The following is a 13,975-nucleotide window of genomic DNA, read 5'->3' on the forward strand; positions in this document are numbered from 1 at the left end:
AAGACCAAAGCTCAGTTTGTCTCTATGAGTTACTCCCTTTCTGTGTTGAGATGTTACAAGCCTGAGGTGGAGAGAAGCTTTGTTACAAAAGAATCAGGAAGTATTTACATCGTCATTACTGTCCTGTTCTCTGCCTCACATACTGTACATTCTAAGGTTACACACTCACCTGGGTCCTTTGTCTGACGAGGCAGAAGGTGAAACTCTGTGGAGCTTGTGTCAGCATGTTTTCAGTCAACACAGTTGAACTTTGTACAAAACATTTATTAACAAGTAGAATATGTGAACATGTAGTAGGTTTACAGGTAGTAAATAAATGTTGAACAATTTCCATTTGAAGATAGTCAAGTCATACACAAGTACTCCAACACATGGTCATTGTTCCTTCATACCAGTGATGTCATCATAGCTATGGTAGAATAATAAACTGTTTGTGAAGAGAGTGAAGAAGCTGAACAAAGGGCAATAAAAATAAAACAGTCTGTGCTTATTGCTGCTGAACAGGAAGTAGGAGTGGCTCAATCAGTTTAAAGCAAAATATGTGGAGGTCCTGTGTTTACATTAAATGCCTCTCCCCTATTGTCCGTGAGAAAAGTACAGCAGCTGAAAATACAGCTTTAACAATAGGTTCATGTTGTGGTAGATTTCCATTCAGTATATTTACAAAAAAGGAGTTTGCTGAAGTTTGAGGAGTTCAGTTTGGTAACAACTTTACATTAAAAATCTGGTAAATAAGGGTTCTTGATGTAAAAAGATGTATGCTGCCTTTTTAATCTTTCTCTAAATCAAACAACCAAATATTCTCTGTTCATTTAACTAAAATTTTAAAACATTTTTATTGTCAATATAAAGGCACACAGATGTACAGAATCTGTGTGTACAAATCATTTGTACCACATTTAGCAGCAAAACGATGTAATTTACATAAAATGTACACACAAATTAACAGTTTCATGAATGGAATAGTGTTTTCACAGCAGCACTAGAATCTGGTGACTTTTTCAACATCTGCCATCATCCCACCTGGATATTTGAACGGCAGGTCGTCACCTCCCGCATAAAACTCTTTTCCTTCCTTCTCTTTCAGTTCAGGTTCCTGTAAGGAAAAAATGAAAAATACCATTAGAGGCAAGTTTAAAGAATGAAGTTAAGTTTACTTTGTTCATCAAATAACAGGCCCAGTCCTTTACCTCTGATTTACTGCACCAGTTGAAGCAGAGCAGGTCACTCTTCTTCACAAACAGATCAGGGTTAATCTTGTCCTGCTTGCATCCACCTAAAGAGAAAAAACAGAAATATACCTAAATTTTCCTGTTTCATTGTGGGCTAGATTGACAAATGCTGACAATGCAGGTGTGGATCCATTCAGGAAGTAAGGAGATAATAAATAAGGAAATAATGTCTCACCTGTCATCATGCTCACAATCAGGCCAGATGCCATCGTAGTCAGCATACCCAAAAGAGAGAGGTAGACGTAGGACAGAGAGTACCAAGAGTCTGCCAGAGGTGGTCTGACACTGACACACAAGAAGTTTATTTTAGTTCTCACCTGTCAAATATTCTGCACTGGTCAAACCAGCGTTATTGCCCCATGTCTCTGACATCAGCAGTACATCAGTAGTTTATTGTGTTACCACTGTGATGCATCATGTGCTTGGGTAACAGTAAATAAATCTCAATTTAATGTCATATGACTCACACAGGCTGTGTCGGTACTGGACTTGTCCACGGAGCTATCGTTGTGTGGTTCACGTTGGTGTTGTTGCAGCCCACAGTGCTGAGCGGTAGAGGGTTTGTCTTATCATCAGTTGGTGGGTAAATCTGGCCTCCAATCCCCACCCACAGAGTCAGAACTAGACCGATGATCATTCCCACAAGCCCTCCCTGTAAGGCAAACATCACAGCACTAAAATACTTCCACATTTGTTTGTTAACCTTGTTCAAGTTGTGAGAGGTCACAGTGGCTCTATTGAATCTTCTAGTACCAGGAAATACTCACGACTGAATTTGTTGTTCGAGAAAGCATCCCCAATAGGTAAAGACCAAGAAGAGGCCCGCTGATCATCCCAAATATGGACAGGGCTGCCTGGAAATAGAAAAACCATCAGGAGCCTTGTAGCTCTTCGCATTGAGCTCTAGGTGGTGCTGTAGAGCTGTTAATAGCCACAGTTCACTGGTCAATGGAGTTACCTGCAAAATGCTTCCCATTAAAGAGGCTACTCCAGCCATTCCAATACAGAGAGCACCAAAGAGCACACCTGGGGATTAAAAAATATATATATTGACATAGACTCATTCATACTTTATGTTATTATACTTCATATCGTCTCCACCAAAAGACTGTGAAGGGTATTGAAAATATATTTTACGTGTCTGATTGCAGGTTTTCAACTCAAGGGTTAATTTAGATAATTGCATCAGTAGATTGAGCAGCTCTTCAGTCTATTTAGTCAGCATATGTCAAATCCGTTTCAAATACAATTATTTCAGTTTCATTCTGACTCAACTAACTATTGCATTATTATAAAAAGGTCATATTCTCATATATTCTAGGTAATAGTTCCGGCAATAACAGCTTTCTGTTGCATTTTAAAGTTTGAAAAAGAAACTAAAACCAGTCTTACTTGTCTTTTAAAATCTGAGGATTAATTGACAAACAGCATGTTTTTTAATGACATACAACAGTCAGATGTTAAGTGCAAACAGCACGTAGAGCCAAAGTGTTTAACATGATGTAATGTTAACCTAAAGAATGGAGAGCCACACCTTCACAAAGAAGATCAATGAACTGATGTGCTCCCAACTGTATAGTTTTCTTTTCTCTTCCTCTTATGTAACCATTGGCATGTTTGATTCAGTAATTTTTTTAAATGAAGCATTCAAAGTTACAACAGTTCATGTCTCGACTTGTACAACCAAACAAGATTTATTACCTTCCAGAGATGAGAAGATTAGATAATGGTTGTCTTAGTGACTACTGGAGTTTTTTGAGCTGCAGGAGATCTTCTTTAGACAGATAACTGATGCCCTGATCAGAATGTTATGTAATCCCACACTCATCAGGTGTTTGAGGATTTTTCTTCAACGGCCAAAATGAATTTAATAAGTGACTTCTTGAAAGCAGTAGCCAACAATCTTTGACCTTTTTATCTTTCAACACCTGCCTTCTCTTTGAGTACTGTGGAAGTATATTTACACAACTTACTTAAGCCCATGTTCATCCAGGCTGTTTGTTTCTCTGTAAGGTTTCTGCACACAGGAAGGATAAAGTCTTCCACAGTTACAGCAACAAGGGCATTAATGCTGGAAGACACCGTGCTGAAAAATATGCAACAGTAAGGATACTTTAGAAAAAAGAACGGCTCAGTCACAGGCAGCATGCAAATGTTAGTTTCTCATCTGAATAAAATGACTAGAAATGTAAATGTAACTGGTTTGATCATCAGTGCAGCAGGGATGAGGACTTTTTTTGATAAAGAAACAGGTATTTCCTGCTCATCCTTTCCACATTGTATCATATCACTTGGATCTTTTCCCAATCAACAGAATATGTCAGACCTTTCTCTCTCTCAGTCCCAGGTCTCACCTCAGGGTTCCACTGTATGCAGCAGCCACAAACAAGCCAGGGATTCCAGGGTAGACTGCCAGAATATCCATCACAAGGTAGGGCAGGAGCTGGTTCACAAATGTTAATATTTGTACTTTTCACAGTAATTAAATATTGTGTAACAAATATAAAGATGCAAGGAGACAGAAAACTGCAGCAGAAGTTACCTGGTCAGGCATGCCTATATCTTTGTTCGTAAGTGGGTCACAGTTTTTGTAAATGGAGTACATGGTGAGGCCAGAAAACACAGCCAGACTCACAGTTACCCACAGGCCGACCATGTTGACATACAAAGACCTGAGAGGTGAAAGAGAACCTGTCAGGGCATGAAGCATCTCTCACCGCCTTAGATTTCTGTTTGCATTGCTGTGCAATACACTCACATCTTGGCGTGTCCCAAAGTTTTGCAAGAAATGTAGCGCTGCACCTGGGACTGGTTGATCGAGTAGATGGACACCCACATGATGCTGCCGCCGATGACTATAGACCAGAATGTGTGTCGTTTCAGGGGATCTGGGTCAAAACTGTGATGAAAGTCGGCAAAATAGGAAAAAGATCAAAGCTAACACATCAAACATATAAACTTCTACTGTGTTTGAGGACACTAGTGAGTCATTGGTCTGGTATTTTTTACGACTTTGTAGAGAACATAATAACACAATAAAGAGTAACAGGAAAAGATGAACCATTTCAGTATGACTGTTATTAAGGCTAAATGCTCTGTAAAAGATTGTAAGCCAGATAAATACAGTCATTTAGGAAAACTGTTTTAGCGTCCAGCTTTTACAATTTAACAGATTTGATAACTTATTAGCTACCATTAAATAGCATCAAATGCTGACACTAAACCACTTCCTGGCTAATTTTTAAGTTTCCTGTGAAAGAGGTGAATGCAAATATTTGATAGTGTTAGACAAAGCAATAAAAAACGTGAGGCTCAAAAGTGACTGAATGCTAACATTAGCTTATTGTCTAACAGTGGATTAAATGTGTTTTTTTACATTTGAGTAAAATCACAAATGCTTATGATTTTTTAGACTCTCTTTTAGCCTACTACATGCTACTGCCTACTGCTTTCAGTGTGATATGACTGTTCTGTCCAATCCGTTGCTAGTTTTCAGTTTCAGAGAGGGTTAGTAAAGCTGATAGGAAAAACACTTCAGTAGCATCAACGTATTGTTTGAAGTGAACAGTTACACGTGAGATAAGTATCACCTCTTTTACAACTAGGAGTGACAAGATTCACTGGCATTTCTTTCACATCTTGTTCTTTGTCGTCCCACCTGTCAGTCAGGTGAGCTGTACCTCTAACTGCACGTGATCTTAAAATCTTGTAAAATTTAAAGTGATAAAAAAATTCACCCCTGCAGTGTACCAATAGAAAATGAGCTATTCAGACCCAAGTCTTTATTACTGTGTCTTAAATTGGATTTTCGTTAGTAAATGAAGTACAAGGTGTATGTACTAGTGAAGTGCACAAATGTTTACATGGTACTGTTGTCTCAAATCAAACACTACTGCTTCACACTTACTGGAAATAACAACTGCATTTCATAAACATTCAGAGGTTTTCTTCAGCTCTTTAGTAAATGCAAGTCATCAGTCGTTTGATTCGTTACCATCTTGTCCGCTATGTTGTCAAGATGGCAACTATTCAGTATGATATGTGCGCCAGCTGAGAAGTCGAAGTATGCTACATCTTTATGTGTTATCAGTGGGAATGCACTTATGCTGAGAAATAAAAGTGCATTAGGTTTTTGTTAACACGCTTTCAAATTAATGAGTGTAGGAACAGAGGTATGCAAGTCAAGACAGTTTTTGTCTCTGTGTATGTGGTTTCTGGTCTGGTCTTTCTACAGCCAGTCTCGAGCTGAGTCTTAAGTTTTTAGCCAAGGGGCAAAACCCGATGTATAAAAATTGAGCCTTTGTTGAAGTGCTAGAAGTAGCTGTACAGGGGTGAATTGTTTCTCACTCAGCGGTTTTGAAGATATTAGGATCATAAGTTTGTCCAATCAGAAGCGCAGCTTACTGATGGGTGCCCCATAGCTGTTGGAAGGCCCCCACCAACAATCATCTTCCTTACTGTGCATGAGGAACTTAGCAGAACTTATACTTAGCATTTCTGCATGGCTTTGCTTTCCACAGCCTCAGGTTGTCTCTTTATCAGTTCTGCTAGAACAGTTAGAGGTTTCTAAAGCACTCTTCCCATCCTCACATTGACATTAAAAGGAAGCAGGAGTATCCTTAGATTAATTGTATCTAATATGTTTCTTGCTGCAAACTAATTGCCCTGACTCATGAAGCCTGACCCTCCTTCGAAACAGCCACCATCCAACATACGTCATCACTAATCTGCCTGCATACTTACTCAAACGCATCCAGTCGGCCTCCTTCTCCCGCGTCTTCCCAGATCTTTGTCAGGCCTCCCTGTAGAACTGCTCCTCTAGCAATAACAGCCACAAAACCTGCCAGCATGATCACCATCTGCAGCACGTCTGTCCAGATTACTGCTTTCAGACCGCCCTGAAACAAAAGCCATGGCAGAGCCAGCTTTTCATTTCCAACAACTTTTGTCAAGTACTTTATCTGAAGTGCTAATTTGAGATCAGTTTTCTTCATCACAAACTAATTAAAACCAAATCTAATTAGGTCATAAAACCAACAAGATACTTCTTAATTATTATGAAATACGAGAATATGTGGCCTCTTGGGTTTTAGGCCATGTGTGCACTCATTTCATACTACTTGTTTATTGTTTTCTATCACAGACCAGAAGTTATAAACACCATATCATGTTTTTTGGGCATGCACAGTACTAACCAAAGTGCAATAGAGGATGCAAACTGCTCCTGTAGCCACCAGCACCCCCCACAGATCAAGTCCAGTGACTGAGTGACACAAAACACAAAGCCTGTTACAACTCATACCTCAAAATAAGCCTTCTGAGACATGGTAGTGTGATATTAGAGTCAAGTCATCTCTGACGTCTGTGAAATGTCTCAAGATTAACATGAAAGACGGAAACACAGCTGTAATCGTTATCTGCTGTATCAGGAGTGAACAAACTCTGTTATCAGGACAAAAAAAAAAGATAACATCGTATCAAAACCACAGTCACAGTTTGCTAAGTTCCTGTTGGGAAACACTTGAATAAAGGATCTTTATTCACACAGTTGTTGATACACTTATACTTTTAGAACATGACTGCATTGTACATCTGTAACAAGTGATGGAAACTTACTTTGATTCAGTGCGAGAGCTGGAGCATAGATGACCAACCCAGTGTACAGAGCCTGAGCAGAGATGTCACCATTAGTTAATTGGATGGAAAAACACAATGAGCTTCTTTTCCATGTCATGTTGATTATGGATTTTTTTTCCCATGCTGAATGAGTTTGTTATTCTGGTTTTAATTTCCCAAGTACCAAAATGAATGAATATTCCTCAGTTTAGGAAAAAGCATGTTACCGTTTGCACAATGTACATTGTTGTCCCAATTATTCGGATTGGCCTGCTGAAGCGCAACTCCAGGTACTAGAAATAAAAAAGATTTATACAGTCAGACATCAACAAATAGATAATGTTAACATATGGGGGGAAACACAGAACAGTGAGGCAGTTTTTTCCTCTCTATTTTCATCTTTAATGCCCTCACATGTTGTCAGCAGCTGGAGTCTGTACAGCTTTTTACAGCCATGAACCTTGTTCATTTAAAAACCTCCCGTGCTTACTTCAGCCTTCCAATAAAATACACTTGCTCTGTAGAATTTAACATTTATAGTTTTCCTGCTACAGCAATTAAGAAATCTATGACTCCCCTTACCTCATAGGCGCTGGTGATCTGCAGCCTGTAAAAAAGCGGGACAAACATCTCAGCTGTGATTGCCGACATGATGGCATAGGAGAAGCCGAAGAGCCAGAATGCAGCTCCAAACCGGTAAGCCTCAGCCGGCGTACCAATGACTGTGATACCAGACATGAAGCTGGCGGTCAGCGACATGGCAACCGGCACAGCTGTCATTTGCCGTCCACCCAACAAAAACTCAGCATTGCTGGAGTCCTTACGGCCTCGGATGGCCTGGAAAAGGCCAATGCCAGCTGCCCCTAGAATAGTTACAGCAAACACCACATAATCCCAGACAGAGAAAGTAGCCACTGGGCCACCTGTACCAACCATGGTTAGTTTGGCAGAAGAGATTTATCTATTATGTGACCCTGCTGAAGTTCTTTCCTCTTAAATATCCTTCAACTTTTCTTAGGTCCAGTTGTAAATGTCCCGATACCAAAGTGTCATTTTAAATCTTCAATAAAGAAAAAAGTCCAAATAGTCTGGGGTTAGAGTCCTCCGTTTTGCCTCAGCCTCATCTACCTGATAGGAAAACAATGAGATACTTCAACCACAGTTCCTGCAAGTGTCAGGAATTCTGTCGACTGTGATGCGTTCGGGAGTCTATAAAGATTAGTTCACTTTAGTTAATAATCCATCAAGGACACACTGGAGTCAGCCATAATTTCAGTGACTGTCAAAGGTCTTGATGCAGTGGTGTGTCTGAGGTTGTTCCGTTGTTATAAAGCCAAATGAGATTCTCCATAATCAAGAAGTTCCTTTGTCGTTAAGGAATGCAGTGACATAATGACACATCCAGGAGCTTCTTTTTATGGTTCGGCTCCAGGTTACTCAGACGTTTCTGGATATCTGAGGAGGCAGGGCAGGCTGAACAACAGTGGCTGAGACATCTCTTTATGTGTCATACATGATTATTGTTGCTTTTCTTAGCTTAAATATATCTTTGGTAATCTCTACAGTGATGCATACATGATATTTAGAACTCAAAAACGTGCAGACGAGCAAAAAAATAGAGGAAAAAAATAATGTTTAATCTCATGACAGGGATGGCTTTTGAGAATGCATCAAGTATGCCACGTGAGTTGATGTGACTTAAGTAATCTATTAAATGAGTTTTTAGTCACTCCTAATGACAGCGATCAGATCCAGTCCATTCTCTGGGAGTTAATGTAAAATGTCACTTACTGTTAATGTTTGTAAAGGTTAAGTAAGAGCAGGGAAAAAGGAATGAGCTGCCAGATGGACATTGAACTTACACTATTCTGTTTATGTTTTCACAGTATTGTAATGTTCTCTAACAGACTCACTCACTGCTACTGAACAAAAACAACACCCAGCCTCCCACCATGTTCTCTGAGGACTTCGGATAAGGACAGATCCTGATAGACGTACTGTGATCAAAACGGGAAGAGAAGAAATCAGTTTGTCCAGAGTTTAAGAGAGACGTCAATTTGTTGCACAGCACAGGAGGACCAGAGGAAATGTTTCAGTTTGGAAACACAAAACAGTCCAAAACTCACTGCTGTGTCTTATTGTATCAGAGAGATAACGGATAAGAAAATCTCTTTGGTCTGATGGCGCTGGGTGCTAAATAACCACAATGTCCTCACAGTTACTGTCAGTATCTGTAGTTTGTATTTGAAGAACTAGATATGAGTTAGGTTGCATTTTTATTTTACTTACTATCTGAGCAGATTAGATAAACACCTGCTCTAAACATTTCCTATGTATATTCAATATACATTTGGACTGTGACCATTTGGGAATTCAATCGAGCACAGCGCTGACTAGTGTGAATTTTTCTCTGAGCAGGAGTCACATTTAGAGTGTACAGTAAGAAAACAACATTTAAGGTACAAAAGACAAAATATATAAACTGATCTTACAAAAAGAAAGGTGATTTGTGTCTTTCATCCACTATTTCTTTGATACTGCAATGCTTCTTGGCCATAAATCTTGTACAGTTGTAAAGCTTTTTAAACAGTGCCACATTTGTAAGGAAGGAACACGCTGAGCTGAGTGTGGGTTCTGCCCATGAAAAACTTGCCAGATCTTCTCTACCACTGTCAAACAGCTCATTCTGCCATTGACTCTTGTTTTGATAGATTGTATGATTGGGGTTTTCTTGAGATACCTACTTCGCAGCCTGTCTCTAGCATCTCTGTCATATGGAATTTGGAGATAAACCATCAACTTCACTTTGAAGATAGTAAGTAAGGCTCACTCCAAATGATGCCACTACTTGGTTTTGTGAAACACCAGCTTGGAGTTGCCCATTCATACAGCCCTATCCAGATCGGTCAAACAGCATGCTGATTTTTGGAGTGGACACCTACTGATCACTGTACCAGGGCCTCTGCTCACAGGTGCTGCCCTTTTGTGCACCTGGTTGTAGCAGCAGAATAAGCTGTTTGACACTTGCAGAGAAGATTTGGCAAATTTTCCATGAACACAACCCACATACTCAGCTCTGCTGCTCATCCCATAAATGCATGTCCCTTACAAACATGGCTCCATTTAAAAGGGGTATAAACAGGCTTTCCAGCTGTAAAATGTTTATGGCCAAGAAGCTTTGTGACAACAGGAAATTACCAAAAACAAATTGCCTCTCTTTTTGTGTTAAGTTTCCATGAATATGGCTTATTGATAGTCAGAATGAATAGTAGGTCAGAAAACAAATCTTGTTTTGTAAATATTTACAGGACTTTGGATATAGAGGCAATATTAAAGCATTTTATGACACTGTTGATTTGATAACAGGAATCATTAGGTTCAACATCTGTTTTCTTCATTTGAAGTGTGACTCTGCCCTCAGGTTGCTTTGGAAATGTAGAAATCCTTCCAAGTGTAAGTACTTCCCCACAAACTTTATATTCCCAGGTTTAAGCTTTTATGCATTTTGTGACATCTAGTGGACAGAAACTGACGCAAAGGGTCTCTGCTCATGCAGAATCAGTTGCATCACTTTCCTTGGTAACTGAATGAACAAAGCTCATGAGGTGAATCATTAATTCATGTCATTCCCTTAATTGACTGAAAGTGAAGCTCCTCTTTTTCATCACAAATAGAAGATCACGGCTTCCATTAATAAATGCATGAAGAGGGATTGTACAAATTTTGCATAAATACTGATCAGGGGTGGTTGGGCTCACTGCATCATCAGACCTGTAAGTGAAAGATCTCTGGAGCAGGTGAATCCAAATACTCTTTTTTTTTTTTTTTTTTTTTTTTGCTGTTTGTCACCATTTTTCTTGTCTCTCTGCCTTTTTGAAAGCAGGTGTCAAGCTGTAAAAGAGATCTCTGAACATGGAGGCTGCAGTGTTCCCCAGCTTGCTCCTGTTTCTGCTGTTCAGCCCAGCTGTGCCCATGTGTCTGCCCACTGACTTCATCCTGCACGTGGAGAGACCAGAGTGTGACTTCTGTGTAGCTATCAACACCACGAGCTGCATGGGTTATTGCCCCTCTAAGGTAAGTATAGTCTTTATTGAGGAATGATAAAAATATACATGTGTTATAGGGATTTGTGTTTGCTAAACAGGACAGCATCATCAAGGACGAATACAGACCGCCCTACCTCGAACAACAAGGATGCACCTATGAAAAATTAGAATACCGTACAGCCATTCTGCCTGGCTGCCCCATTGAGACCAACCCCGTCTTCACCTATCCCGTGGCTCTCAGCTGCAAGTGTGGCTCCTGCAGGACTGACACTGACGAATGTGCACACAGAGCCAGTGGGGTCGGAGGAAGGTGCACCAAACCAGTCCGGCGTCTATACCCTTATCCTGCATAGAGCAACTTTATGACCCCTTTCTGATCTGTAACGCTGTTCTAACCCTCACAGTGTATGTTTTGCTTTAGTTACCCATCATGAAAGGAGAAGTGTGTGGTCCTTTGGCTCGTGACAAATTAATCAATAAAAAAAACATTTTTGTTTTGTTGCCTCATGTACCAGCCTTTTGTATTGTTCCTTTGTTGCAAAACCTGTCTGTGCCTGAGCTTTGCCTCTCAGTTTACGATGGGGGTGTTGTTCCTTTTGGTGTGCTTTGTCGACCTTAATTAATAACCCTTCTGTAAACTCACAAGTTATCATGTTTACTCTCAAAGGAATACTCAGAAAGCAACTCAATTAAAGCCAAGGTCTCTAAATAGCTCTCTGTCTAAGCCGTGCTTCACTTAATCACATCCTGTGCCTGTTCATTTTAACGTAAACACCAACCACAGTGTCACCTCAGGGGCACTATATTTGCGACAGCAGTCATTACGGTGCACGTGAGGACTGACAGACCTTGTATTTTTAGAGATGCCCATCAGAGAGGCTGATCCACAAAGGTCAGGCATACTGAGGATTCACCAAATAAAAATCACAGTGGGTTTGTTCACCACTGTGAGTTTTTGGTTGTTTGGTTGCTGTGGAGTTGAGTTGTGTTTAGTTTCCCATTGACAAAGGGGAATTCAAAAGGACAGCTGGAGTTTATTAATAGTTCGGCAGGTCAGAGTGGGAGAATGTACAACAAGCCCATCATGTGGACCTCAGTGACGTTACTTTCACCTTATTTCATAAGCTGTCACTTCTGTGTCTTACCTTCTTCTATGAGTGACTTCTTCTCTAAGCTAAGATTGATATGGGTTCTGTTGCTATAAAAGTTATCACATTTCAAAAGTTTTCTAACATTCAATAGAAAAAGAAAGCTGGAGAATCAGGGGGCAGCAGAGCATCAGGTTTAAAGCCTGTGTCTTTGTGTGTCTGCATTACTGAAAGCTAACAGGATTCATCTTACTTCTATGAAATCACAAGCTGTGTTTTTTATAAGGGCTGGAGTGGAAAATCTAAATAAGGTCAGGTGAGACTGGACGGGAAGCCAGTTTGTACAACGCTGAACCACCATCAACGAACCAAGCCAACACACAGTTTAACCTTGCAAACAGTCAGCTGACACATGGAGTTCAGTGTTATTTAAACCTTGGTGTTTGTAGTCCTTCAAGTTTGACATTGTACATAAGAGTTCTTGATACTTTTTTTTATTGGATTTTACTTTATTGGATTTTGTTTTGTTACATCAGACAAATGTCTCCTTAATTATCATTGGTACAAACTTGTACAAATAATACTTGGAAGCATCAAACTAATCCTTCAGCTCTTGTATCTGCCAGGCTAATTATACTATAATCATTACGGTAACAGTTGACCCGATTTGACTTTGAAATTGACCGACTCAAGTGCCACAGTTGTTTGAAATATCACACTCAAACTCCCAGTTTGGTGTTGTTTTTCGAACCCAAATGGATAAAGCAGTGGAAGGCATGGAATTCGCTCCGGTCAGCAGCCCAAGGGGAGCAGCTATGTGGTTCGCATACCAACCAGTCATTCACACAAACTGTATAGTTCTGTTTGTGTTGTGTTCATTCAGCTGGAAAAAAATGAGGGACATATTTTAGCTGTATGAGCGGCTTGGCCGTGACAATGCTGGTCTGGTGGTTGGTTGGTTTGGGCATCATTCCAGTCTAGACTGTCTGATCACAACAACTACCTGATAGGTTAATATCTGGGTAATGACCATCATTCTTTGCATTTTTGTTTCTTCAGTAATATCACATCATTTATAATTTATTCGCCAGCATATTGATATCCTTGTTTAATGGTGACTGTGAGCTTAATTTCTCTAAAACTTTTAAAACTATGAAAACATTCTCAACACCATCTGCTGCAATTCACTCAGAGGCTTTTTTCCTCTAAGACCTGATATTGATTGGTAACTGGTGACTTTTTTTAATCAATTACCTGTGGGAATAATTAACATGGGCTTAATTTTACAGTTTTCCTCCAGCTTTATTTTGTCCAGTACTTTGGCAAACATAACACCCTCAAAATCTGCTGATGACTATTTTTGACATGTTTGAATGACAACAAAGTGAACCATGAACCATGAACCTTGAACCTGTAACTCACTGAGTCACTGTCAGTTTACATGGCATGCCAACCTTGTATGTGTTAGCTTCTGCTTCCTGCATGACTGTGCCTGTGTTTAGCCTATATGAGCTGCTGGATAGTCTAAATAGTGGGCTTTAACGAAATTTGCACAGTGGCTAATTAGTTTCCTTGTTGTGATGTAAATGTAAATCATAGAAACACCTCTGAAATTAATCAGAACTCGTAAACATATGTAAACGTAACCATTGGCCAATTACCTAGAATTTGTTACATCTGTGTTACAGTGTTGTAGAAAACCATTAATACATAAATAATTGCAATGTTGACACTGACATTAGCTCATGTTTAACATAAGCCAAATGGTTACTGCATTCGATGTAAAATTGTGGCTCAAAAACCCTTTAACATGTGTAATATCAATCATCTTTTCAATAGCCAATCACTCAGCTTAGAATCAAAGTGATTTAAGGTTTATTTTGTTTGTTTCAATGACCTTAAAGCTAAATTTAAAACAACTAAAGCATTGTAACAGAAGTGTAACCAGAGAAGATAACAAGTCATGGTGACTGCTTCCCCCTTTATGTCTGCT

At 39.7% G+C, this 13,975-nt stretch overlaps 2 protein-coding genes across 2 annotated transcripts; one reads left to right on the plus strand and one right to left on the minus strand.

The window, feature by feature from the left end:
• Positions 1 to 867: 867 nt before the first annotated feature.
• Positions 868 to 7,784, minus strand: slc5a8l (solute carrier family 5 member 8, like). Its single transcript, XM_074674970.1, has 15 exons — positions 7,431 to 7,784; positions 7,076 to 7,141; positions 6,849 to 6,900; positions 6,428 to 6,495; positions 5,976 to 6,130; positions 3,991 to 4,131; positions 3,775 to 3,904; positions 3,587 to 3,675; positions 3,206 to 3,318; positions 2,191 to 2,258; positions 2,000 to 2,086; positions 1,700 to 1,884; positions 1,408 to 1,517; positions 1,191 to 1,276; positions 868 to 1,096 (listed from the first exon to the last, which is right to left on the minus strand). The coding sequence occupies exons 1-15, from the start codon at positions 7,782 to 7,784 to the stop codon at positions 983 to 985; spliced, it is 1,818 nt and encodes a 605-aa protein (XP_074531071.1). The 3' UTR covers positions 868 to 982.
• Positions 7,785 to 10,614: 2,830 nt separating this feature from the next.
• Positions 10,615 to 11,330, plus strand: tshba (thyroid stimulating hormone subunit beta a). Its single transcript, XM_074675324.1, has 3 exons — positions 10,615 to 10,645; positions 10,732 to 10,922; positions 10,993 to 11,330. The coding sequence occupies exons 2-3, from the start codon at positions 10,761 to 10,763 to the stop codon at positions 11,245 to 11,247; spliced, it is 417 nt and encodes a 138-aa protein (XP_074531425.1). The 5' UTR covers positions 10,615 to 10,645; positions 10,732 to 10,760; the 3' UTR covers positions 11,248 to 11,330.
• Positions 11,331 to 13,975: the final 2,645 nt, after the last annotated feature.

Source organism: Halichoeres trimaculatus, unplaced genomic scaffold (genome assembly GCF_033239565.1).
Source record: "Halichoeres trimaculatus isolate MK-OKI-2021-1 unplaced genomic scaffold, fHalTri1.1 fHalTri1_scaffold_1, whole genome shotgun sequence".
NCBI classification, from domain to species: Eukaryota; Metazoa; Chordata; class Actinopteri; order Labriformes; family Labridae; genus Halichoeres; species Halichoeres trimaculatus.